A 26,018-nucleotide genomic window follows, 5' to 3' on the forward strand; every position below is an offset into this window, starting at 1 on the left:
GTGAAATTATAAACAAAGAGAAATGTCTAAACAAAGAGATCTGATCTAAGAGAATGACCGAGAGTATATTGCAGAAATCAACAATTTCGATATTTGGCAAACAGCTCTTCCAGTTTCTGCGCTCATCACTCGCCGCAAGGTCAACAAAAAGTGCTTAAAAACTAAACAAAACAAATAATTAAATGCGGAGCACCCACTCCGATTGCCCCCTTCCCACGGCTCCCCTTTCCCCTCTCCCCTCCTCATTGTCTCTTCCATGCCCCCAAGAGGTAGCCGCACTTGCCACAGATGACCTTGCAATCGTTGGCGGAGCGCCTGGGGCAGCAGGGATACAAGGGCAGGAAGGCAAAACAACTGAAAGTAATGGCAAAATATAATCAGAATTAAAGAAAAATACAACAAAAATCTTAAGGGTAATACATATTTAAAACAATATAAAAATGTGTTTTGTTTCTGGTTGTCATAAGGAAAAATAAAAACGATTTTATTTGCATATATCACAGACAAAGTCTCTTAGAAGGTTAACAGGTTAAAGCTTTAAAACATTCCTTGAAAAAGTTACCAATTTAAATTATTTACATTACATTAACAATTAAATTTAATCTCAATTTACCGTTTTCTTAAAATAAATAAATAAATAAATAAAATAATAATTTCTTCTTTCTCGTTAAAATAAGGCTTGTATTATATTGAATTTAAACAACCTAGTTGGTCAATAATTACAGTCCTGGTAAACATTTCTATGCAGAATCTTTTTCTAGCCACTCCACTTATTAAAATTAGAACTTTGTTTAGTAATTGTTGTTTACTTCAATAAGGAAAATGCATAAAAAATAAAAGGATATATAAACGGTAACACAATCAAAAAAAAAAATATTTATGTTAGCAATGTAATTATCTGACTTTGTTGTTGACACTCACCACATGGTCAGGAGTCGTTCCAGCCGGACTCCCTGTTCGTGCAACCGCTCGTGGCACTCCGGGCAGTACATTTGCCTCAGGCAACTGATGTTGGTGGCCGTCGGCGGCGGAGGCGATACCTTCTCGGCCAGCTGACCCGTGGAGTTACTCTTCCGGCAGAAGTACGTCTCCGGCTCCGAGTCCTCGGCATAGCCATAAGGATAACCCCGGTGAGGGGGCGTGGCCAGGAGCAACTGGTCCAGAGCCTGTGCCGATTTCTGCTTGACCTGACCGCAGTTGGGATTCAGATTAATCTCCACCAGATCCGGCGGGAACTCCTCCTCGTCGGGAGCTTGCAGATGGAACTTCAGCGTGCGACTCATGTTGTTGAACTGACTCGAGTCGGGTTTTCTATTTGCCTATAAATTGGGTTATTTTACAATTGAAACATTGAAACCATAAAAAACATAAGTCAAACAGTTAGCGTTTGGCAAGTAAGGAACGGCAGAGGGGGATCTTTTGGGGCTGTGAGGGGTGCTGAACAAACCAGTTGTTCATCTGTTTTGTCAAGCCTCCGACAAGCCGCGTATTTACTGTATTTGCCTAACACTATTTTCATGGCTGCGGTGTTAACGGCTGCACTTGAACTTTGGGTCTGCGAGGAAAAGCTTCCGCAAGCTTCCGGCGAGTGGGTGGCTAACGGAGCTTTTCCCATAAAAAACAACGGTTTAAATGTAGTTAACTTAACCCATTAAAGAACGAAGACCATTATCAAATATTTCAACAAAAAACTAATTTGAATAATTTTATTAAAAACATTCAATTTATTTTATTTTAACGTCTTATAACGTAGTCCTTAAAATCATTTTACGATATAAATAAAATAAATTAATAAATAATACATTTTAATAATTAATTATGTATAAATAAAATAAATTATATTACATTTGCAATTATTTACAAAAAAGTAATATAATTAGATACTTAAATGAAGTTTTAAGATTTTCGAAGTGCTCAAAAAGTTGTACATGCAGAAAACAAAAAAAGTTTTAGGTAAAAAAGATAACTATCTAAAAAGGTAAAAACCCCCTTAAATTAATATATTATACATACAATAAAACATTCATATAAGGCAAAAAACAGGTGCACCATTTAACATTTTAAATGTAGGCTGGAGAAATGGTGTGGAAATGCTAAAACCGGTACAAAATTATATATAATTTAGTCACGCACTCGCTAAAATGATTATATTACAAATATTAAGATGGGAGAGTGAGAGCCAAGAACCTTTGTTTGTTTATACCCTCTCCCGACAATATGTCTCTTACCCAAATACACGTAATTGAATTTTTCATACAGGCCGACTTGTCAAAGCGTTAATCATCGTTTGGTTCTATATTAAAGGTGTTATCAAACAGGTGACTCATCTATTACCAATTCAGAAGAGCATCGCTATAGCGCACTAAATCAAGTGCACAATAAAACAGATATCCGTTTATTAGTTTGACAGGAACCCCCATCCCTATGTAGCGATAAGATAAAGAACCTGAGGTAAAGGCATTGCCGTAGCTCCATTTCCAGTTGAGTCTTCAGTGCACTGCGAGCCAGCAAAGCGATCGGTTGAATTCGTTCTGAAAACCCGAGAACCCAGAGAATCCATAAAACTAAAACTACAGAATCATGGACAGCAAGCAGCCTCCGCCGTACAGTGAGCAGCCCGGATTCACGCCAGCGCAAACCTATCAACCCGGAGGTCCCACCCAGCCACCACTGTACCCACCGATGCCACGACCACCCCAGACTTCCACGGTGATCATCCAGACCACGACGACCTCCAATCTGGTGCCCATCGGCAGTGGACCCACCCGCATCCGCTGTCCATCCTGCCAAGCCGAGGTCCTGACCACCGTGAAGAGCACTCCCTCCAGCAGGACACATTGCTGGGCTCTAATCCTGTGCCTGTTTATGTAAGTTCCTCAAAAGTCTGGAAAGACAGTTCGCTCAACGTCACAATTTACCTAGAATGATCTTATTTAGAATGGCAGGGCCGTAGGTCTAGAAAAGTGGATTAAGAGAAATCTCCCAGTTTAATCGCAAGTTATCAAGTACGATACTTATCTACAAAAATTATTATAAAGAATTTAAAAATTTAATATATAAAGTAACAAAGTAGCAAAAAAAACAAATAGAGATGAACAAATTTATAATGCAGAGATATATCTAAGATACCTATATACAAATCTTAAGAATCAGCAATCATATGAATTTAGTAACATGTTCTCATGGAGTTTCTTGACAGAAAGTAAAGTAGCTACGCCCATGCAATACTTGCGGCCTCTTATCGCCTGCAAAGTACAACAGATGTACATATATAGGTAGGTAGGTATTTAAACCATACATGAATACAATGTTATCTCAACTGGAACTGAAGTTGAGTCAGATAACAAAGCAGAAATCAAGCAAACTGGATGAAATGACTGGGTGAATGAAACTGAAGGCAACTGTTATAGGGCGTGTATAGGCCAATTGGAATTAGCCTTTTGACTTACGAATTAATTCCCCGATCTTATCTAATCGATCTTTCTTAATCTGCATTTACAGCTGCTGGCCATGCGTATGTCTGCCTTACTGTATGGATTCCTGCCAAAATGCCAACCATTACTGTCCCAACTGCAGTGCTTATATCGGCACCTACGAGAACTAACTAATTACTTATCTATATATCTACCTTTAAAGACCTCTAAGCATTAAACTGTAAATACATTCGTCACACTCTAAACAAATGAGTCTTTATAAAAGGAAATAAGAATTGCGATAGGTTACATGGTATGCCAACATTGTCTTATTACTTTACTTGGTCGTCACACCAAAATATTATTAAAACACTTTATGCTACCTTTTTTAATTTAATCCATCAGATTATGAAAAAGGAACTAAACACAACGGAAAATTTAAAGATTTAATGGGAATAATAAACCACTAGCAAACGCTTTTCGACTATTATACAATCTGTATATTTATAACGCTTAGCGACGTATATCCGCAGAGAAACAAGATAGATATACCCTTGCAGTCATCACAAAAATGCATAAGGGCTAAAGCCAAAAAAATTAACTTGTTTGTTAGAAAATTTAAACACATTTCAATAAATATCTTCATTCAATATTATTATTTGGTAAATTTAGAATTCATTTGGTCTTCTAATTCGACGTATTAAAATATACAAAAATTAAAGTAAATTTGAATTACAGATTAAAGACTCCCCAATCTTCTGGCAAAGCGAATTCATGTGTGAAATCTTTGCGATAGGTTCTTACAAAGTCGATAACATTCTCTTCGAGTCTCTGCCTCTGACTGGCTTCCAAACTTCCCCTGGCGACATTTGCATCCTTATTGTTCATCAGCAACATGGAGAGCAGAAGTCTGCGATTCTTCAACTGCAAATCTTCGAAGCGATCGTGCATTAAAAGTTCAGTCCAAGGTTGTTGAAAGAAATCCAAGAAGTTTGTAATCCACCCCGATTGAAAGCGACCGTGCAAATCATTCAAGAGCATAGAGTGCTTTCCACAAAAGTATTCCATAAAGTACAGTCTCTTTGGCTAAAAAAAATGATATATGCAAAAGATATAATAACAAAAATATGAATAAGTTCTAACCTTTTTGGTGACGAAGACCATCTCAATCACAATCATCTTCTTGTTCAGACGAATACGACAAAAGTCTCCATCTTCGTAGGTGGTCATAACCGCTGAATAAGTTACGGGAAGTTGGCCAATAAGCACTGCCTTTGGCTGAATGAACTTTACGATCTGATAGCCCATTGGCAGCAATCCTGTGAACATGGATGGACGCGAAAACCTCGACTGCATCACAATCTTTACCATATTCAGTTCGTAGGCCAACTAAGAAAAAATAGTAAGAACCTTTTAAAAATACATCTTTAAGGAGCTACTTACTTTTTCAGCACATTCTTGCGGACTTGTTGCTGTGTATTGGAAGTTGGGCTTGGGCTGCATGATTATATAACTACCAGCTGCGAATATATTACGATCATTGGTGCAATAACGTGAATTAACTACGATCTGCCTATCGATCACCTCAATTCCTGCTTTGGCCAGAACTTCAAAAAGGGAAAAGTAAATGAAAATACGGAAGAGGGGTTTTCTTTATTTCCTCACCAACTTCCATTGCCGTAGTCATTGAACTCCGATTGTAGTTCACAAAGAGGTCGCACGCCAACACAATCTTTTCTTTACGGGGAAACGATAAGAACTCCACCTTTTCGATGTACTCTTTACTTGGGCTGAAAACGAAACTACTGAAGTTGGTCGACAGGTAAATCGTGATCCCAAGATCGGCCACCATTTCGAGGATGATAGGATCCAGTCCTGCATCCACTTCGGGATTTCCCTGTTCCTCGACAACCACAGGCACATGAGGCTGTACATAAGTGATATTCTGGGCCTTACACCCATGAGTGACCAGGAAGTTAAGGCACTCGTAGACTGCCAATCCATATCCATAGACTATAATGTTGTAAGATTCCTCGGATTCGGTCATCTCTGTCAGCTTGCGGTAGAAAATAATCCTGTCCAGGCGATAACTGGTGATTACATAGTTCAACGGCACCGAATTTCCCTGGAATACCTTATCCTCAAAACCAAATCTTGGTGCAGCTAATAGGACGAGCTTTTCGTAGTGAAGGGAACAACCGTCCTCTAAATGTATCACTTTTTCTTGCCTGAAAAAAAAAATGTTTAAAAAGAAAAAAATCAAGCAACGAAAGAATATCATCTTGATAATTTCATGTCTTATACTTGCAACTTGGAATTCTTGAATGTTTTCCAAAAAAATGAGTAATACAAAATACAAAAATGTTTTTGGTTTCTGAAACATTTTATCCACAAAAAAGTTGTGTTCTACTCAAAAGTAATTTTTTTTGTATTATAACAATCGTCACTCACCTATTTATACTCTTAAGGGTTCCGGGAACAAATCGCACCCAGTGCCTTACATCCATGCGATGTTGCACATTCCTCACAAAGGGATTCAGGTTTCCGATGTGCACAAAACAGTTTCTTCCGGTTCCGCAGAAACCGCATGCAAATTCGGAGTCGTAGGCCGCTTCCACGAGTCCATGGGGAACCAACACGGTGATGTCCACCATCGGGAGGCAGTTGTACTTTTTGTAATTTAGCAAGCTAAAAGGAATACATTTATGGAAAAATTGTATGTTAGTTTTCTTGGTTTATATAGGTTTTATAGAATTCTGAAGACTCAGCATAATTTTTCACCACTAAGTAATTGTACCCAATTTGCATTTTACTAGCTTACTCAAAACAGGTATTGAAACTAATAAAAACAATTTGAAAACTTTTACCCTAAATACATTTTTATACAGTTAAATGTCTAATCCCTGAAATATAATCGTAATGGTCAGAAGACGTATAACAATTTTAAAAGCGTTTATCCTTATTTTATTTTTGATGAATCTTACTCTTTGGAGTTCCAGCTAAAAATGACGACACGCAAGAAGGCGAGGCAGACCTGCGCAACTCCCACGATGAGCACCGAATGCTTCACAGTAAAAAACTTGGTGGGCTGTAGATTGTGGCAGAAGACATGCATTCGACTGGAGCAGATGTCCAAGTTGGAGGCACGAGGAACCTGGTTAAGACTATTTTGGTGCGAAGCGAAGCACTTGTAGTTAAATAGGTTCTTCTTCATGCGACGCGGTTCAACGGGCATCATGTTGTAGGTCAGATCGTTGGGAAGGGAAGTGCCCTATAAAGTAGGAGATTGTTATTACTTTAGACTAGATTAGCCAAACCCAAGATCAACAAACACTGTAGTAGTGTATGTAGTACAGTTCCTTGAAGTTTTCATAGAGAGCCACCGTGCGCAAAATCGTAGTGCACCACACTTGGAAAAAGGGATGCAGCCGAAACATGACAATCTCTCCACGATTGTGGGTCAAATTGTACTGATCCCTTGGCATCATGAATACCTTGCTTAGATCGTCATAAGCCTTAAATGGACTGTAATAACACATGGATAAAATTTATTTAGTACTGAAGTATTCAAACCCACCAGAGAACCAAAAATCCCACCAGGGGACAGTCGGTGTGCTTTTTGGATTGACCACATCGAATGGTAAAGCAACTCAGATCGGTCAAGGGATTCTCAAGGATGCTCTCGACGATCTGCTCAAAAATTCTGAGAACCTCCTTAGCATGTTCGTCTTTATTTTCATCATCAGCTTCGAGGCCGTCGACAAAGGTCCTTCTTCCACTGGACGACGGACTTATCAGGGCTCTAACTTCATCAAGCTCCTGGCTTTCGAAGCGTTGAACTCGCAGCTCCCCAAACAAAGTACTTCGATGGGCCACGAAGACGTTTTCCGCCACGGAGCTATTCGGTCGATGGGCAACCGGCTGCAAATTGGGATATATCATTACAAATTCCAGAGGAATTTCTAAGCCATATTCCACTTACCAAAAAGAATCGCAGCAGTTCCCTTTGGCAAGGACTCGAGTTTGCGGTGGATGGCACTAAAGTGACACAGTAATCGTGATCCGGAAAGGCACTGAACATGGCTGACAATGAAAAGTATGTGTACTCAAAGCGAACCAGTGGATGCAATTGGAACATTTTCAGCAGAAATCCATTGGACGCCTTTCCCAAGAACTGCAATCGATTTTCACTGTGCGAATGTTCGCCAGGTGGCAAATCGAAAGCAACTTCCAGTTTTTCCCTATACGCCTTCATGTAGTAGGTTCCCTTGCGTAGTTCTTAAAAATAAAAAATAGTATTAAATTTACAATTCTATTCCTAACTCGTATTGCATAATAGGATGACCAAGTTTGCTCACCATCGTAAATGTATTTGAACTTGCTGAAGAGAACTGCCTTTCCTTCAAATTTTCCGTCTTTGCTAATTGTTTCTTCACGTGTTCTTAAGATTTCGTCCATTTGTGTTTTAGTGTATAACTCCCGGTGTGATTTTTGATCGACAGAGCTTTAAAAATACAATTATTAAAGGGTAAAAGTTAACATTACTAAATTTAATGTATATCTTACAAAACTTCAATTAGCACGCGGGCATGCTTAGCTCCCTGTGTATATCGCGCCAAATTGCCCAAACGCTCCAAGTGAAAGTTTTTAACAAGGTTTTCAATACCTATTGATTCCGATAGCCACATTAAGCCAGCTCCCTTGACATTTTCCGCAATCTCTTCTTCAAACTATAAATCTTTACGCTGAATTAAAAGCTCAAGGAAAAATTATAAACAGACGCACCTCAGCAATTATAATTTTATCATTATCACTGGTTCCTTCCGCCTCAAGTAAATGCTCTGCTATATAAAAGTCACCATGCTTTCTTCGCAGCTCAGGATCCTCGGAATCTATCATCTCGACTATGTCGTCATTATCCTCGGGCCTTAAATTAAAAATAAAGGAAACAACTGTGACAAGTTCACTAGTTTCAAACTTACAATGCTTTTCGAAAAGAGAGTACAGGCATTACATCCTTTCTTTGGATTATGATGACCGCAGGAAGATATTTCTGCTCGGAAACTTTTGAGTATTTGGGGTAATAGGCCTTACCAAATTTTTCAACGGCATCATATTGGCCTGGTAAAGCATCCGGGGGCCTAACCACTAGCACATAGTTGACTTTGTGCTCGTTGTAAAAGACTTCAAATATAGTTAATCTAAGAGCATCAGGTTGTGCTGTTTTGCAGATGAAGAAGTTGAAGAATATTGAGTTGAGCAACGTGATGGTATGTTCTATGCTTTAGGTAGAGAAAATTATATAATATTTATTAAATAATATTTCTTATTTATCCTACCAAAAACGAGCATTGAGCCAATGCAACCATAGCTCATTAGAAAGCACCGGAATATTTGGATGGATGGCGAATTCAGCGTATGCCAACACAATGTGAAACTCCTGTTTGTTGTAGACCAACAGCCTTTGGGCCTGGTTCCTGGTGAACAGGGTATCCAGTGGTGGGGTGTCCTTCACCCCAAAATGCCACGTATTCTTGGTCTCATAGAGATCTTCTAAGCGCTGTTGATCCCGAATACCCGCTGTTACGACCAAAGTTTTCTCCTGAATGAGAGGCATTTTTCACAAAAAATATTATGTGTTGAACGTGTATTTGAGTTTGGAGTACTGCACAGGAAATCGGAAAGTACAGAAACGGATTGCTATCTTTCTTGAAAATATTTCAGAATTGTGCCAATGGGGTTGGCCTCAAGCGAGCCTTGAGATTGTTCGAAAGCACTTCATGCTTGCCACAAAAATGCTGCAGGAAGTCCAACTGACACTCCTAAGTAAGACTTTATTGATTACTCTAAATAAATGTGGAAAAAGAATTAGAATTAGGGAACTTTGATTAATTTTTAGCAAAACAATTGGAAATTCCGAAGGGAAAGGGACAGTCGGACAGACAAACACAATTCATATCGTGAAGCTGATCCAGAATATACATACTTTATGAGGTCCGAGGTGTTTTCTTCACTGCGTGGCAAACTTCTGACTGAAATTGTTATACAAGGGTAAACAAATTAATTGATCTTGCAAAGAAATAAATTTTTTATGACACTTCTAAGTGGTTATGCTGTAGAGCTGACTTAAAAACCTATGTTTTAATGCCTTATGAACGCAATATAAAATCTGAAATGCCTAGCAAAAATGGTAAAGTTGTCATGTTAGCCAATAAATGTATTAAACCTACTCCATTATAAACACAATTAAATGTAAGTAACATATATGGCGTAAAACAGAAGAATCATTTCAAATTTTAATGTCGGCTGAAGAAATGGTTTTCCGATCCAGACACGCTCGTGCTGAAAAGGATATATGTATTACAAATGTTAATATGAGAAAGTGAGAACCAACAACCTTTGTTTATTAATACCCTGCCAAATACACGTAAATTAATTTTTCAGATCGTTCAGAGCCTAACAATCACCTGGTTCTATATTTAATGAGTTATCAAATAAATGACTCATGTATTACCAGTTTGAAAGGGCATCGCTATAGGCTACTAAATCAAGTACACAATAAAACAGATATCCGTTTATGACTTTCGCAGAAACCCCCTACGTTATGTACGATAAGATAAGATAAGAACCTTAGTTAAAGGAATTGCCGTAGCTCCATTTCCTTTTGGGTATTTAGTGCAAAGCCGGCCAGCAAGGCGATCGTTTGAATTCGTTTGGAAACCCGAGAACCCAGAGAATTTAAAGGAGTGAAGATCCAGAATTATGGACAGCAAGCAGCCTCCGCCGTACAGTGAGCAAGCCGGATTCACGCCCGCACAAACCTATCAACCAGGAGGACCCACCCAACCACCACTATACCCACCGATGCCACGACCACCCCAGACTTCCACGGTGATCATCCAGACCACGACGACCTCCAATCTGGTGCCTATCGGCTGTGGACCCAGCCGCATCCGTTGTCCATCCTGCCACGCCGAAGTATTGACCACGGTACGGAGTACTCCGTCCGGAAGGACACACTTTTGGGCCCTCATGCTGTGTCTGTTCCTGTGAGTTCCTTAGTCGTTTAATTCGACAGTTTCCCTTTCAAAGTCATTATCTACATTATCTATGTACATTGACTGATCGATTATAAAATTATAGGGGTGTTTATCTATTAGAGGGGTTAAAAGAATCTCCTAGTTTCAAAATATTAGAAATATTTTAAATAACGAAAACGAAGAATATTTTGTTATATTTTTATTTTCTATAAATCAATTTAATGGCGTGTTCCATTTTGAAAGTAAAATTTTTTAGGGCAATGAAACAATTTGTAGACCTTGTACTTGAATTGGATTTTACTTTCTGACTAACAAAATAATTCCCCAATCTTATCTAATCGATCTCTGTTAATCTCCATTTACAGCTGCTGGCCATGCGTTTGCCTTCCGTACTGCATGAATTCCTGCCAAAATGACAACCACTACTGTCCCAACTGCAGTGCCTATATCGGCACCTACGAGAACTAATTAACTACTTATTTATATCTACCACAAAGAATTTAATTGTAAAAATGAGAGATTAAAACAGGAAATGCGATAGGGTAATATTATATTATTATTTATCGCATAAAATAGAATTTATAATATTTTATTTAACATTTTTTAATTTAATTCAATCTATAAGAATTATGATAATGTGATAATCAGTATATTTATAACGCGTAGCCATGTTTACCCGTAAATAAATGAATTATTGTTCTTGCAAAAGAATCAATTCTTTTATGACTCTTCTGAGTGGTTTTGCTGAACTGGCCTACGCTTTTTATGCCTTTATGAACGAAAAAAAAATGTTTACCAAAAATACTGCAAACCCTATAACATCTAGCAGTTAAGTTGTAATGTTGTTAACCATTAAATGGTTTGGAGTTACTGGAACCAATGTCAAGCGATTAAGTGCTGCAAATGCCAATGCCAACTCTTTTATACCCAACCTTTTGATGATATGGTTGTTCTGGTTCACTTAAAAAGTACCTGTCGATTAGTCAGAAAAGATAACGACTGCGATAGAGCAACGTTGTCATTAAGTGGCGACGCTTTCAGTGCATGTGCCACCGCTAACATGAACAGCACATGGGTGGGCGCAGCTCCAGACACGGAAGTGGTGACCCAACCACATGCAGACTACGGTGTGGTGGTGACCCAAATACCCGTTTACACGCTGAACGGAGTTGGGGTGGGTGCACTTCCATTGACTGTCGGATGGAAGTCGATGAGGGTGAGGTGTCCGTCCTGCAAGGGTGAGGTCACCACCAGTCTGGTAACCTCCGCCACCCGGAAAACCCACCTGTGTGCCCTGACCTTGTACATCTGCTGGTGAGTTGGAGAGTCCCAAGTGTTCCGCCTTCGGATATGAAATTAACTGACTTATCGTTGATCTCTCAGCTGCTGGCCCTTCGTATGCTTGCCCTACTTCATCAATTACTGCAAAAGAGTCAAGCACTACTGCCCTAATTGTGGATGCCAGATTGGGAGCTATACAATTTAAGTCGCTTAAGATTGTTACAACACAGTGTTCTGCCGCTATGCATTTATTTTAATTTAATTTTTTTTTCAAAACCATAAAACTAACGCCATATATATATTTTAATTGACCTCTTATATAAAGTATATATACATTGTAGTGTTGTATTTTGGGCGGACTTTTGAATCTCAGCTAAAGCTGTTAAAGGATTTCGTTGTTTCTAAACATCTTTTACAGCTAGCAACTTTGGTTGTGCAACATCTGTTAGCAACATCGAGAAACAGAAACACTATCCTGAACTCGTTGAACAATAGTATTGTTACAATACGCATTTGGTGTTATAAGGGATATACATACATATTTGGTTCTTACGGGCTTTACACATGTTGAACGTGCCCTAAAATGTTTATTTCTTTGTTTAATATTGATTTTTTTAGTTTTTTCAAAACAATTTAAAATTTTTGCTAGACTAGTTAACAAAATAAATAACCGTGCTTTTTTATAGTAAGTACCAAGATTTTTTTTTGCAGGCTCTACTGTAAACTATTAAGCAACTACCGTTCCTTTTTTTTAAATTCTATCGATGTAATCCATTTAGCGATATCTAATCGATGTGTGCAAGCTGGCACGATCTTATAGTCGTCTCGCTCGCTCCATGATACCGAACGCTTTGTTTTTGTTTGATTTTTTCTGCGAAGCACATGCATTTTGAGCTTTCAGTAGCGTTTTTCCGTTTGCAGTGTTCATTGGTTTGCATTCGACCGTAAACAACTGAGGTTTCTCTTTAGCCAAGCCACAGATTTTGATGTACCACGTTGTCTAAAATGGACTACAAGCGAGTTGACTCCCCACCGGCTTATTCCGATGAGATTGCCAGTGCTCCACCAGCAGAAATGGACATGAACCAATACCAGGTGTCGCCGGTCCAGCATCTTTATCCGCCGGTACCCCAAATGGCTCAGGTAACGCCGATGGCTCCACCTCCCGTGAGTGTGGTTCACCACCAGACCACCGTCTTGGTGGACACTCCCGGCCAAGGAATGATTTGTCCCCATTGCAACGCTCGGGTTCGAATGCGTGTGGAGCACCACGCCACTGGAAAAACCTACTGTTTGGCGGCGGTTCTCTGCTTATTCTTGTAAGTATTTAAGTACGGACTTGCATGCATACATACATACATATGGAGATAAGAAACAGGAGGGACAGATTAATAGCAAAGGTTTACCTACTAGTGTCAACATTTTTTTACCGGCTTAGAAGTGTACAATTATCGTTTTTAATCTTTAATAATTGGCTAATTAAAAATGCCAACAAAACGGCAAAACATTTTTACACAACCAGTATTTTAAAGCTTTATTCTTACAAAAATTAATTTTGATTTAATCATTCAAAGAAGACTATTAAATATCAAACTGCTTAATAAAAATATTTTTAAACTACAGGTTATATTTCTGAAAATATAAATATATTTACATTTAATAAGTTTAACTTATTTGTCCATTAAAAACGTTAAAAAGCTAACTAAAAATATGTACCTTTAATTATAAAAACTAAAAGTTATCTGAATGCTATTTTTCTGACTGCAACTGTTCTGTGTACACAGGAAATTTGTTATGCGATGACTAATAGCCGATCGCGCCTGGTAAACAGTTCTAAAGTATCTCTCCGTTTCATCCTCCAGTTGTTGGCCCTGCGTCTGCCTCCCTTGTTGCTGCAACTGTTGCTATAAGACCTCCCAATTCTGCCCCAATTGCAATGCCTGTTTGGGATCTTTCTGAAGACGCCAGCGAAAACACTCGCCAATTTCATACTTACACAAAAACATATTCATATTCGAATAAATAAGTTTGTATTTGTATTTCGTTATGTATGTAAGCCGACTTGAAGTGGTGCATTTATCATACCAACACTTAAAACTTAAGTATATATATATGTATATACAACAGTCTTATACAACACTGTTTACTGTATGCCAAACGGTAAACGAAAGAAGATAAAGAAATAAAGCTTTGCAAAGCGAATCATTTTCTGGGATTCCCATTTACTAAAAATTTTGTTTGTATTGCCTCTCACATTCTGCAGGTCTGGCAACATTGTAGCTGCTACATTGACTTTAAACATTGTGGAATAGAATTTGGGTTATAAATATATTTTGCAGAACTACAGTAATTTTTTGTTGTAATAAAATTCAAAGTAACTATCCGGTAAATTTAAAACCAAAAATTCTTAATATAGTGGAATTAAAATTTAAGAGCAATATGTGGCCGTGATCTTAACAAACATGCTGCTGCAACATGTGGCAGGAACACTGTTTGGCAACATTCTATTAAAACGTCATACATACATATACATATGTATAGTTTCAGGCACTCTCGTTTCTTGGGCAAAATTTTGTTTCGCACAACTCATTCGCCACTCAAACAGCACGCAGTTTGGTGTGCTCTTAAAACTTGTACTTCCAAACATTTTTTTTGGCTTCGTACAATACACACAGTAAGTAAAAATAATAACAAAATAAAAAATGCAAGCCACGTACAATTGTTATAAATATGGGTAACGTTCAAAGCCAAGGTTAATTGAGTTCCTATAGAGTCGGGTGAAATTATTTATGTTGCTAAGCAAACAGGACAACGCCTTTGAGATGATTGCCGCTCCTTGAAATTTCGTACAGTGATAACTGGAGGAAAGCACGCAGGACGCCAGGTGGATTCCAGGGGGAGTGCTATTCACTGGCGCCGGACACTCCCAAGAACTTAACGACGATACTACGCTATGTGTGCTCGGACCTAGTGTGAATATAAATAGAATGCGTTGTTTCTGGCCGCACGAGCAGTCAAATTGGGCAGCAAGCCGGCTGCGGAGATGATAGATGAAATGGGGGTTGAATTAACCATGGATACCGTCTCACTTGCGATTATGCGATGACGACATCGGCAGACACATGATGTTCCACACTTTCGGTTTCGGTGGCCCGCAAAGATGACCTCACACTTTCTGGAGCACTGAGGGGGATTATTAGTACATAGCCATAGTCAAACAATTAGTGGAGATAAGGCTGATCGGAGCTTGTTTACATGGCGGGTCGGGTGTGCAATTAATTTCTTTGAACACACGAGTCATTCAATGCTTATGCACTGATGGCACGCGAAGTTTTCAAGGTCTCTGCTGCAATTGGAGTAACTAAAGCTCTTTGGTTTGCTGCTTTTTTAATTCCTATTCAACAGTACAAGCTGAAAGATGTCCACACCCGTTGGTCCCGAGCCGTGCAACGTCGTTTGTCCCAGCTGCCGTCAGCAGGTTACCACCCGTATTGAACCCAAGGCAACCACCAAAACTCATCTCATAGCGCTGATTATGTGCCTCACTTGGTGAGATAACTGAAATTATTAGATCCTTTAATGGGTAACCTCTTTTAATTCAAAGCCTTTGGCCATGTGCCTGCTGCCTCTACTGCACTCAATGTTGCCGGAACGCCGATCATCATTGCCCATCCTGCAACGCCTACGTTGGCACCTACGAGCGTTGAAGGTCCTTTGAGAAGGTGATTGCTTTTCACTTATCTGCAGCCAGCAGCCAGTGCGAAATGTAGTCGAGAGCTTCACTCGAATTCCGTTGTTTACCTCTCTCACATTTAAAACGATATGACGCAATTTTTTGTATAAGGCAAAAAACATTGTAGTGCCCATACCTACTTAAGCTTTTGTATCCTCAGCACACCAATAAAAAGATTCAAGGAAGAAAATTATTGCGTCTTTTTAAGTGTCTTTTGCAGTGTAGAACGAACCCGCCTATTTTGCGTCATCAAAATAACTTCGCTTAATTTTAATAATTTCAAGTGCAGGATAATGGTTGGAACTTAGCTGAAACGTCAGAGCATTTATATCTGTCATCTACAGATAAAAGATAGTTGCCTGGGGAAATAGCAATATATAATAACAATAAAAATATGTACTATATGTATGCATATAAACATACATATGTACATAAGTACAGTCATGTTTCCTTTTAAAATAAAAATATTTATGTATGTAGATACACATGTCAAAAGTGTTGGGAATAAACCATTTTTTATATATGACATATTTATATGATATCAGTAAATTTTAGTGCAAAACATGAGTCATACTTCTAAGAGCTGCATCTAGCTTGTGAACAGGATGAACCTAAAATCAGAAAAAAACAAATCAAATACTCTTATCTCCGAAGAGCGGTAATCTAAATACACAAGTTCAATGGAATTCGAAAAGTAAGGCATCGCAAAGGCTAACAAAAATTGCCAAGTGTACACAAAACGGAAAGCCGAGCGAACTGGAGGCCCCGTCTGCGAGGCGCCCTTCAGTTGCCAGTCTGAACTCGAACGCGTCGCACATCGGTCGGAATAAAAAACTAAATAAATAAAAGTTAAGAATGGAGAAGAATATCCCCTACGACCGACATCAGCCCGTGCCCCAGGCACCGCCCAGTTATGATACCAACACCCAGGGTTACTACAATCAACAGCAGCCGGTGATTTTGGCCCAACCTCAAATTATGCAGGGTAATTAGCCAACCGAATATTTAAAAATTAAGGAAAAAATTGGTTTAATTTGTTCTTCAAACGTTAATCAGAAACACTAAAAAAAATTTTCAAACATGAATTTGGTTCTCTCTTATAAACTTGATTATGCAAATATGCTGGCCAAAATTTTGCAAATAAAAGTTATTTTAATAAAATCTATAAATATGCAGAGGTGCTAGAGATTCTTTTTTAAACAATTTTTTTAGTTTAAAGTGGCTGTTGAGGTGAAATGTAAACAATTTGGGTTTGGTTTTTTTTTAGCACCACCGAATGTTTTGGGAGGCGTTCCATCGATGGCAACTTGCCCGAGTTGCGGAGTCCGTCGGCAAACGAAAGTCGAGTTTGAGCCAAGCACCAAAACCCACTTGTTGGCTCTTCTGATCTGCATGCTTGGGTATGTTACTAACTTTTAACAATTTTAAGATAATTGTGTGAATTTTGTTTTTTTAGTGGCATTTGCTGCTGTTGCATTCCATACTGCACCGACTCCTGCCAGTCGGCCAAACACACTTGCAGCAGCTGTGGAGCCTATGTGGGAACATACAAGAACTAAGTTCCTTTCAAAAACATCCCCTGTCCCCAAACGAAATCTCACTGGCATGTTTCTGAAACATGCCTTTTCGCAGATGGATTCCCAAGCAGCATCTTGAATTTGATTAAATATATGTAAATATATGTATACATACCTCAAGGAAATTACGTCACCCTAAAAGGAAAATATGCTACGACGTCAAAGTGGTTTTTGAAGATGCAGTAAATTGAAATACCTATATTTGGACCTCTGGCATTTATACCAGTTTATGTTGTATAAAATGTATATTCGTACACGTACTATTCAATAAAACACATAAATACAAAAAAATGAACGATGTTATCAGCAGTGTTTTATAGAGTCTCCAATTGGGTTGCCAAGTAGAAGATTATTTTAAATATTAAAAGTTATACAATCGTGTTCTGTTGATTGCACTTTAAATCCAAACCTAAAATGGCTACTCAGCCACCGACGTACAAATTTGCTCTTGATAGGAAATAATGTTTGCCATATCATGCTGCCGGAATGTGAATAAAAAGCGAATGAGTTTCTCAAATTCAATTTATCAAGCAATGTTTTTTTTTTATCAAAATGGAAAGCAAATCTCAGACTTAATATATGAGCAGGCTGACTGCTATATTTGACTATTAAATTTGGAATTGCCTCTGATCACACACATTCTTTTAAATAAGTTGACCTTATTAATATTGACCATTTTCATTAACTTATCCTGGGCTGATCTCATAGATCAAACACTTAATTTTCATAAATGTTCGAAAAATTTTATTGGCGCGTGTTATACATTTTAAATTAAAAAATATATAAGCTTTTATATTCAAATAAAGAACTAATATGACAAGTCTATTGTTGGCGCTATCTTAAGAAGACATACATATATGTACATATATGTCGGAAATAGATTCGAGGAATCACAGAATTTATGCTAAAGGCATAGTAGCAGAGACGGTAGCAGTCTCTACTGGCGAGTTGTCGGGTCGCAATTCGGGGAAGAATAAGGATTCTTGCGAAAGGCATAGCAGCAGAGACGCTGTCAGTCTCTGCTGGTGAGTTGACGAGATGATAATTCGGGGAAGTACAAGAATTTACGCGTAAAGCATATCAGCAGAGACACTGGCGGTCTCTGCTGAGGAGTGAGGTCCGTTGACGGGTTACCAAAGGTACTGAGATAGAAGGAGATGACAAGATATGTAGGCCGACAATATATAAGACCATGGCATGGTATAATAGAGACTACCTTGTATAATTCTACCATGGACCATGGTACAATTATATAAGGTAGTCCCGTCCATGGTACAATTATATAAGGTAGTCCCGTCGGCTTTTCTTTCCCCCTATCGACACTACAATTAGAGCGAGAGTGTTTTCCTATGGGTTCGGGTCGATAGGGGGAAAAAACCCGAACGATTTTGAAGCCGACGGGACTACCTCATATAATTCTACCATGTATATGAGATGAGATCGGGGCAATCTAGTTTTGGTAACGAAAGTGAGCGGAACTCGCTGTGCTGGCGCATCAGTAGTAAAAGTTTAGTGAAAATGGAAGAAAGAACCTTGTTTCCGACATATATGTATGTATATAATATAAAAAATAGTAATATGTTCTCTTATATGTGCAAAAAATTATATGAATTATATCATTTACATTTATTGGGGAGATTTTAGTTTCCGGGGCGCCAAGATTTGAGGACATATTTTGGGTAATTGGCCCAAAATAAACACTTTTTAATAAATAAAATTTTTCGATTTCTCGCACCGTTTACGAGATATCGACCCCTAAATTTCGGATTATAGTGAGGGCTGGTAGCAGGCGAAATTACTTATTGCACATATTTTTCCTGGAACTTTCAAGATTTGCGGTACTTTCGGTCGAAGACGAACACTTAAATTTATTTGTTCAGTTTTTAGCTTAGTTTTTTTTTTATAACAATTGCCTCAAAAAATAATATATCATATGTATCAATGCATAAGTGCGCGCGCACTTATGCATTGATACATATGCTATATTATTTTTTTGAGATAATTTTTATAAAAATAAAATTTTGGCCAATTTTCAGTTTTTAGCTTAGTTTTTTTTATAACAATTACCTCAAAAAATAATATAGTGCGCGCGCACTTATGCATTGATACATATGCTATATTTATTTTTGAGATAATTTCTTAAAAAAAAAATTTTTTGCCAGTGTAACGGCCGCACTACAAGCCGATATTTAAGGCTCGATATCTCGTAAACTGTGCGAGATATCAAAAAATTTTGTTTATTAAAAAGTGTTTATTTTGGGCCAATTACCCAAAATATGTCCTCAAATCTTGGCGCCCCGGAAACTAAAATCGTGCCCATTTATTATTTCCACATACATAGTTTTTGCATTACGTTATTGTCTTCGCATTTTAATAAACTCTGCTTATCAACTAAGCTGGGATTCTCGGAACTCGAGATTACCGACAGTTGACTTTTGACCAGGCACTTTGATAATTCTTAATTATAATCATATAAACAGTGAAAACCGAAGACAGACCGCTGTAAATAGGTTCAAAGAATTGCTTACGCCTGTCGATTTGATATGTACCTTTTATAAACAGTTGTGTCTAGTCAATTGCAAACAAATCAACAGAATTGATACAGGTCTTAGCAACATGCTGAATAAGATAGGTTCATATGTTGCAGAATCGTCCAGTTCTCTTTTTAATGTTGCGTAGAGTACTCAAGTTTACATACATTTGAAAGATGACTAATACTATTTACAATTTATTTGCAAGAAAATAATCTGCGAACTGAGAAAAGGCGATTTCACAAGCTGTGAAATTCCCAGCACTCTAACTTCAGTGCGCAATAAACCCAGTAGCAAGTTGATTGTATTTTATTGGACCTCTGTGAAAATGAATTCTACTGAAGGAAGTGAACTTGGGGCGGAAATTCAAAGGGGACCCACTCCTCCCCCGCTTCCACCACCGCCCCAAATATTTAAAATGGATACTACACATAATAATTATGTGGAAAGTAAGCGCTGTTATCAATGTCAAAAGAAAAAGGCCCAAAATTCAATGACTTTTGAAGAGTATCAAATCTGGGAAAACATTAGAAGATGTGTCTTGAGATATTGGTAATTAATTGTTCTCACTTATCAATTGGGTTATATATTAACAGTAATTATTTTTTTTTTTCAGCAAGTCCTGCGACCCAAAAGAATCCGAAAGAAAGAGAGAAAAAAAAAATTAAATTCATGTAATTAAGTATTTTGTTAATAATAATTTCTTATACAATAAAAAAAAACCATTTGTTTGTTTCAATAATTTTGAATATGGAAAATTGGAATGAAGAGATTGTTTCTTTTTAAATTAATTACTTACAGTGATTCAATTCATTTATTACAAATGAGCGATGCTCTCTTTTAAGACTATATTGCAACATTTCTCCCAAGAAAATCTCTTCAACATTTTGTTGCGTTTTTTGCAAGAGAATTCAATGAGTCATAAAAATGCAACAGGCAGTCGGCAGACAAACTGAATTGCTCAGTTTAAAGATAGTCACAATGCGTGCTGAAATACCGGAAGATTTAAGCTGTCCCAACTGTGAAGCTAAACCCATGATCCTGGAAAGTCGTTTGACTATATCTCAAATGAAGAAATTAAAGATGGATTTTTGGTAAGTTATTACACTTAATTCCTGCTTTATCTAGTTTGTTTGCATTTATTTTTAGTGCCTTGTGCTGCTGCCGACGATATTGCAGAGTTGGCATGTATAAGCGAGTATACAAATGCCGCTCCTGTGGCTGGGAAAGAGATGAGATCTATCTACCCGTATATTCATAAGATACTTCTTTACAATAACGTTGTAAGACTTCGGTCAGCTGTTGCATTTTGTGCTTGTTGCTTGCATACATAATACAAGTTGAGCAGGCCTTGAGCTTTTAAGACGGTTGAGCTTTGAAATTGTATCTACAAAGTCTGAAAGTTGGATAATGTTTAATAAATTGATTAATATACTTAATGGCTTGATAATTTTTAATTTTTTCTGCGAAATGTTGAGTGCCCGTACTCGATTCCTGGATGTTATGTTGAAAAGTAGGTTTTAGAAAGCTTTAAAACTACAATTACAATATTTTAAAAGAAAGGAGATTGTAGCGTAATAGATGGTAGGAAGAGTTATTTTAATCCAACTCTAAATATATCATAAAATTTTTCGAATTTCTTTTTTCGTTTTAATAAACTTTATTTATATTAACGCATTCACAGCTAAACGCTTTTTTACTTCTATGAAGATGTTTCAATTAATGGAATTGAAAATAAATAGCCCTATCCCCAATTTAGTTCCTCCCCTCACACACAGCTGAAAATACTTTCTTTCACTGAAAGAATTAAATGGTTGAAAATTCCTCTTACTGATTGAAAAGTAAAAACCTTATAAAAGATAACTTTGGCGTAGATCCCAAGTTGAGACGGGCAACACATCAGAATGAAATAAACCGCAGAATGGAGAAGAACGATCAAAATCAGCCACAGCCTGTGAACTTGGCACAACCGCAGTTTATTCAGGGTAAGTACATATACGATATATTTATATTTCAAATATGTATTTAAATAACTATATATCGGCAATTTTTATTAATAAATAAATAGTGTATAAGTGCTCAAAAAACATTCCTGGAAATAAGATTCCTGAGATCCTGTTCGTCGAGATTATAAATTTTCTTACCTTACCTTCTCCTGGGCATCCGGGGATCGTGGAAATTAATGTAAATCATAAACTGTTAGTTAAGTGATTCTTAGAAAAAAACAAAAAAATACAGATTTTCTTTTCGAATTGATTCAAATATAAGTTTTTTATTTGGATTACGGTTAATTGTGGCATACAAATTGTGGCATAGACGTATCGTAAATGCCGAAATTCGTGTGCTTTAAATATAAAGTATACGAGTATTGCTTGGCATAAAACATTGCATACTTTTATGCGTAGAGACAATATTCTGGAGGAAAAATAGTTTGTCATTTGAATTTGTTTCTTACTAAAACTAAAAACTAACTATTTAATCTGAAAAACATTTTAATGAACTTATAAAAAAAAGATCAACTCTCATTTGAACATTTTAGAATCCTGCTCAAAAAACTAAATGTTGAGTTAGGTTTATTTTTCGAGTCTTTTTGTTTTAACATTTGTACTTAAATAAAAAATCTTAAATCTTTAAAATAAACATAACAATACACTAAAAACAAAACAAGATTTGCGTCGTATTTCGATTTTTTATTTAAATAAATATATATGACTAATATATTCAGCAATAAGCTACTTTAAATTCCTGATAACAGTCGAACCTTATCAGCTGCGCTTGGATTTCTTCTCAGAATTCGGGAGAAAGCCCGAGCTGAAATCTTTTGCTGTTGGGGTGAGCTTAGTTTTGAAAAGATGCCGTTCAAGAACAGTCCAGAAAATAAAACGCGGTCGCCGGAGGTTTACAGAAGTTTGTCGGAGCCGAAAAATGAAAAACAGAAAGAAAAACCGAACAGACAACCATCAGAAGGATCATTAACGTCCGACGACTTTAAATTTTCTTGGAGGCAACGAATTTGTTTTAATCTTCGGTAGGTGGAAGTGACTTTGTGAATTCACTTAAATTAAATTTAATGATGGTTTTGCAGGTCGTGTTGTTGCTGTGGAAAACCAATTACTAAGTAGTTTTTATGCATTTTTGTCAGTAGTATATTTATTTTTAGATAATAATTTTTTTAAAATTTGTAATATTTTAATAAAATATTTTTATGTGTATGTGCATTTAAATCGGCTAATCATTTGAATCAAGATTTGAATAATAAATGCTTCACATGACAAAATGTAATTTCCGATTGCATGTTTTCAAGTACATAGGTAATAAATTTTAGTGGGAGTCCCCTGATAAACAAAAAAAACGTATATTAATAATAACCGGACATTTAATTGAATTTAATTAAGAATTTGATTATGATTTCACAAAGCATTTGGTATGTAGGTAGGTATATAATAATATAATATTTTTACTTTATCAACCAATTTTAGTAGTTGACTTGCTTTTCTAACACCGGAAAAGGAAGTTTGTTAAAAGCGAGTCGCCGATTGATAAGAATACGCGACGAAGTGCCGAAAACTACTACAAAATTCAGAGATAACTTTTTGAATGATCTTCAAGTGTTAGTTCATTATGTTTTTTTTTATAAACAAATGCTTTGAGTTATATTTTACATACTTGTTTTTGTAACTTAGCTAAAAGAGAAGGATTGCTGATGGAAATTTCCTGAATTTCATTTTGTTGATCAGTGTACTTTCATTTTAAACAACTTAAGATATTCGACTATGTGCGTACTTTGGTTGTAAACAAACAAGATAAAAAGCTATTAAACAGAGCTTTTATAGACATTGTTGCTAGCAACAAGCGGCAGCAATGTTGTGCAACAGCAATCGCAGCCAAATGACGAAAGAGCGAGTTGCGCGCTCAGTTTCAGTTCGTGATTGGAGGCCAAGCTGAGATGCAGTACAACCAGCCGCCGGTGGGATCCACAGGCTATCCCCACCAGATGCCACCACCCACTTACGAGCAGGTGGTGCACATGCAGCCCCCAGTTCAAGTGGTTCATGCAGCAGCTCCGCCACCTGTGGTTATCATACAACGTGGGTGTAGATTATGGCCAGAATGAATACTACATAATGTGAAAAATTATTATTTCAGATCAAGCTGTACTTCCGGTGGGTCCGGATCCCAGTTTCATCACCTGCCCGCATTGTCATGTAAAGAAACGGACCCGTGTTGAGTATTCGCCCAGTGTGAAGACCCACAGCATGGCCGCCTTGCTCTGTATAGTTGGGTAAGACCTCCAGACTCCCAGTTTGAGTGCGCAATCTTATCTAATCTCTCCGCTGGAAATTCACAAACAGCCTCTGGTGTTGCGCGTGTCTGCCGTACTGCGCCACCAGCTGCATGAATGCAAATCACTTTTGCGGCAATTGCAACAAGTTCGTGGGCGTCTACGCCAGCGGTTAGCCAGCACCTCAATAAACTGAACCGCAACGAACCGAACCAAATCGAACCGATCACAAACCTCCTTCACCCACAACATTTCAAACAAGCAAACAAACGTACAAACACACACAGAAATCATTGGGAATGCGAACATTTTTGGTGAGGTGTCGACAGACGATGAAATTCCCCTCGACAGGGTAAACAATCGGTACAACGAGCTTTCGGCTTTACTTGATAAGAAAACGCGATACGCGACTCGGTCTTTTTTTTCCACGGCTCTCCCTTGAGTCATTTTCCAGCGGTGCACACACCCAGAAAGGTACAAACCATGGCGTCCGTTTATCCGGCTGCACCCTTAGAGGCTCCCAAAGGATCCGGTGAGTCGGTGCCGGAGCATCAGCAACTTCTGCCTCCGGCGCCGCCCAGTTACGACCAGGCCACAACGATTCCGGCAGAGACCACAGGTCCAGATGGAGTTACTCCGGCAGCAACTGCAACCACTCAGCATACGGTCGTTGTGGTTCCTGGGTCTCCCTACGGCCCGGAACCCATGGACGTGCAGTGCCCCCATTGCCACAATTACGCCCGCACACGCGTCTCCTACAGACCCAACTCGCGCACCCACCTGATTGCGTTGATATTGTGCCTCTTCCAGTAAGTACACAGAAAAGAATACACAACAATATTTTGGAGCTCAGTGGGGATTAATAAGACACTAGTCTACCATAAAAACTTACTCAAAAAACGCAATGGTGTTTAGTTTCTTAATGAAAAAATGTGAGCAGTAACTAAAAACGTTTCGGTAAAGAAAAGTTTTTGGGTAGAACCATTTTTCTGCTAATCTAAAATATTTAATAAACAAGTTCCGTTCTTACGTTTTCTGTTCTGAAGATATCCACAATATTTTATTTTTGTTAAATAAACCAACAAGAGCTCTGGCGTAAGTTTAGGACTTGGTCAATAAAGACATAAAACGAACTTCCATGTAAAATAATCACATTTCCTTATCAACATTTTATTATCAATATCCAATTGATAGTTTGGGTTCGTTTCTCTGAGTACACCGCCAAAGAAAGATAATATATTTTGGTGCTCAATCAAGCTTCATAAGTAAGCAATCACACTTCACCCCAAATACTCACTAAATTTGTTTAGTACTTCAAGTTACCATGGCAATGTAACCATCAAACAACTATTATAAATGAAAGTGAAGAACATGGCCGATAAAACACCTTAAAATGTAGTTCAATGTGATATGGTTCACATTTTCTTTGATATTTTTTCATGTCAATGATAAGTGATTTAGTTTATTGCTTAGGTATTCTTTATTGTTCTTGTTACTTTAATTTGTGGGTCATATACATATGCCGAATTTATTTAATGTAATGACTAGACAGCAAAATATTTTATAATAAGTCAAAATCTAAGCAATTGCAGAATTGAAATCAAACTTATTTGCAATCGTTTTGATGCAGTGTAAGGTTTGCTCAATTCTATCTAACTATTTTTAGCGTGGTTTATGGTTCGCAATGACTCATTATTTCCGTTGTTTATTTTCTACAGGTTGTACTGCTGTGTGTGCCTGCCGTATTGCATTTCCAGCTGCATGAACACGAATCACTACTGTGGCATGTGCGATCGTTACTTGGGCACCTACGATCGCAAGTGAGCAATTGAGGAGTTTTCGTTTGATCGTTCTGTTCATGCCAACACATTTTCTTCAAGTAGTTAGTTAATAAAAGGTCTGCAACATGCAACTGAACCATATTAAAGTATTTCATATTTATAGCTGGTATTTCAAAGCTTTAAAGTTGCTTAGAATGCAACAAAAAACATATCCGATTTAATTGGGTTGCATTAGTAAAAACCCATTTTAAACCAGTTTTGCTGTTATTGTTTTTAATCGTATTTTAAATAACTGAAAGTGGAAAAACAAATGTATGTATATCCTAAAATAAATATTTTTGCTCCTTATATCGGCGTTTAAAGAATAATTAAAATAGAAA

The 26,018-nt window shown here is 37.6% G+C and overlaps 11 protein-coding genes and 1 long non-coding RNA gene across 12 annotated transcripts; 10 read left to right on the plus strand and 2 right to left on the minus strand.

Annotated features, from left to right (window-relative positions):
- Nucleotides 1-39: 39 nt before the first annotated feature.
- On the minus strand, nucleotides 40-1,355 carry LOC108096534. The gene is made up of 2 exons (XM_017198219.2): nucleotides 922-1,355; nucleotides 40-354 (listed from the first exon to the last, which is right to left on the minus strand). Exons 1-2 carry the CDS (start codon nucleotides 1,281-1,283, stop codon nucleotides 243-245), a joined length of 474 nt encoding a protein of 157 aa, XP_017053708.1. The 5' UTR covers nucleotides 1,284-1,355; the 3' UTR covers nucleotides 40-242.
- A 1,030-nt stretch (nucleotides 1,356-2,385) lies between these two features.
- LOC108096912 (lipopolysaccharide-induced tumor necrosis factor-alpha factor homolog) lies at nucleotides 2,386-3,903 on the plus strand. Its single transcript, XM_017198862.1, has 2 exons — nucleotides 2,386-2,867; nucleotides 3,502-3,903. Exons 1-2 carry the CDS (start codon nucleotides 2,581-2,583, stop codon nucleotides 3,602-3,604), a joined length of 390 nt encoding a protein of 129 aa, XP_017054351.1. The 5' UTR covers nucleotides 2,386-2,580; the 3' UTR covers nucleotides 3,605-3,903.
- Nucleotides 3,904-4,046: 143 nt separating this feature from the next.
- LOC108096911 (cilia- and flagella-associated protein 61-like) lies at nucleotides 4,047-9,068 on the minus strand. Its single transcript, XM_017198861.1, has 14 exons — nucleotides 8,753-9,068; nucleotides 8,396-8,695; nucleotides 8,199-8,340; nucleotides 7,980-8,143; nucleotides 7,772-7,917; nucleotides 7,396-7,691; nucleotides 6,991-7,334; nucleotides 6,746-6,938; nucleotides 6,398-6,684; nucleotides 5,865-6,101; nucleotides 5,079-5,641; nucleotides 4,857-5,020; nucleotides 4,557-4,802; nucleotides 4,047-4,499 (listed from the first exon to the last, which is right to left on the minus strand). Exons 1-14 carry the CDS (start codon nucleotides 9,028-9,030, stop codon nucleotides 4,146-4,148), a joined length of 3,714 nt encoding a protein of 1,237 aa, XP_017054350.1. The 5' UTR covers nucleotides 9,031-9,068; the 3' UTR covers nucleotides 4,047-4,145.
- Nucleotides 9,069-10,107: 1,039 nt separating this feature from the next.
- LOC108096558 (lipopolysaccharide-induced tumor necrosis factor-alpha factor homolog) lies at nucleotides 10,108-11,164 on the plus strand. Its single transcript, XM_017198247.1, has 2 exons — nucleotides 10,108-10,462; nucleotides 10,819-11,164. Exons 1-2 carry the CDS (start codon nucleotides 10,176-10,178, stop codon nucleotides 10,919-10,921), a joined length of 390 nt encoding a protein of 129 aa, XP_017053736.1. The 5' UTR covers nucleotides 10,108-10,175; the 3' UTR covers nucleotides 10,922-11,164.
- A 324-nt stretch (nucleotides 11,165-11,488) lies between these two features.
- Nucleotides 11,489-12,050, plus strand: LOC108096559 (lipopolysaccharide-induced tumor necrosis factor-alpha factor homolog). Its single transcript, XM_017198248.2, has 2 exons — nucleotides 11,489-11,767; nucleotides 11,837-12,050. Exons 1-2 carry the CDS (start codon nucleotides 11,514-11,516, stop codon nucleotides 11,937-11,939), a joined length of 357 nt encoding a protein of 118 aa, XP_017053737.1. The 5' UTR covers nucleotides 11,489-11,513; the 3' UTR covers nucleotides 11,940-12,050.
- A 526-nt stretch (nucleotides 12,051-12,576) lies between these two features.
- LOC108096532 (lipopolysaccharide-induced tumor necrosis factor-alpha factor homolog) lies at nucleotides 12,577-13,936 on the plus strand. Its single transcript, XM_017198217.2, has 2 exons — nucleotides 12,577-13,053; nucleotides 13,597-13,936. Exons 1-2 carry the CDS (start codon nucleotides 12,740-12,742, stop codon nucleotides 13,691-13,693), a joined length of 411 nt encoding a protein of 136 aa, XP_017053706.1. The 5' UTR covers nucleotides 12,577-12,739; the 3' UTR covers nucleotides 13,694-13,936.
- Nucleotides 13,937-14,301: 365 nt separating this feature from the next.
- On the plus strand, nucleotides 14,302-15,657 carry LOC108096925 (lipopolysaccharide-induced tumor necrosis factor-alpha factor homolog). Its single transcript, XM_017198877.1, has 3 exons — nucleotides 14,302-14,408; nucleotides 15,140-15,283; nucleotides 15,339-15,657. The coding sequence occupies exons 2-3, from the start codon at nucleotides 15,153-15,155 to the stop codon at nucleotides 15,439-15,441; spliced, it is 234 nt and encodes a 77-aa protein (XP_017054366.1). The 5' UTR covers nucleotides 14,302-14,408; nucleotides 15,140-15,152; the 3' UTR covers nucleotides 15,442-15,657.
- A 587-nt stretch (nucleotides 15,658-16,244) lies between these two features.
- Nucleotides 16,245-17,339, plus strand: LOC108096923 (lipopolysaccharide-induced tumor necrosis factor-alpha factor homolog). The gene is made up of 3 exons (XM_017198874.2): nucleotides 16,245-16,452; nucleotides 16,735-16,867; nucleotides 16,924-17,339. The coding sequence occupies exons 1-3, from the start codon at nucleotides 16,323-16,325 to the stop codon at nucleotides 17,024-17,026; spliced, it is 366 nt and encodes a 121-aa protein (XP_017054363.1). The 5' UTR covers nucleotides 16,245-16,322; the 3' UTR covers nucleotides 17,027-17,339.
- Nucleotides 17,340-18,503: 1,164 nt separating this feature from the next.
- On the plus strand, nucleotides 18,504-20,244 carry LOC122320119. Its single transcript, XR_006245483.1, has 3 exons — nucleotides 18,504-18,594; nucleotides 19,784-20,127; nucleotides 20,192-20,244. It is a non-coding gene; the product is annotated as an uncharacterized LOC122320119 (long non-coding RNA).
- A 4-nt stretch (nucleotides 20,245-20,248) lies between these two features.
- On the plus strand, nucleotides 20,249-21,008 carry LOC108096924. The gene is made up of 2 exons (XM_017198876.2): nucleotides 20,249-20,669; nucleotides 20,725-21,008. Exons 1-2 carry the CDS (start codon nucleotides 20,503-20,505, stop codon nucleotides 20,834-20,836), a joined length of 279 nt encoding a protein of 92 aa, XP_017054365.1. The 5' UTR covers nucleotides 20,249-20,502; the 3' UTR covers nucleotides 20,837-21,008.
- Nucleotides 21,009-22,434: 1,426 nt separating this feature from the next.
- Nucleotides 22,435-24,039, plus strand: LOC108096784 (lipopolysaccharide-induced tumor necrosis factor-alpha factor homolog). The gene is made up of 4 exons (XM_017198660.2): nucleotides 22,435-22,603; nucleotides 22,661-23,663; nucleotides 23,722-23,857; nucleotides 23,928-24,039. Exons 2-4 carry the CDS (start codon nucleotides 23,522-23,524, stop codon nucleotides 24,031-24,033), a joined length of 384 nt encoding a protein of 127 aa, XP_017054149.1. The 5' UTR covers nucleotides 22,435-22,603; nucleotides 22,661-23,521; the 3' UTR covers nucleotides 24,034-24,039.
- Nucleotides 24,040-24,321: 282 nt separating this feature from the next.
- Nucleotides 24,322-25,986, plus strand: LOC108096783 (lipopolysaccharide-induced tumor necrosis factor-alpha factor homolog). The gene is made up of 2 exons (XM_017198659.2): nucleotides 24,322-24,666; nucleotides 25,576-25,986. The coding sequence occupies exons 1-2, from the start codon at nucleotides 24,341-24,343 to the stop codon at nucleotides 25,679-25,681; spliced, it is 432 nt and encodes a 143-aa protein (XP_017054148.1). The 5' UTR covers nucleotides 24,322-24,340; the 3' UTR covers nucleotides 25,682-25,986.
- Nucleotides 25,987-26,018: the final 32 nt, after the last annotated feature.

The sequence above is a fragment of the Drosophila ficusphila genome, unplaced genomic scaffold (genome assembly GCF_018152265.1).
Source record: "Drosophila ficusphila isolate 14025-0441.05 unplaced genomic scaffold, ASM1815226v1 contig_414, whole genome shotgun sequence".
NCBI lineage: Eukaryota > Metazoa > Arthropoda > Insecta > Diptera > Drosophilidae > Drosophila > Drosophila ficusphila.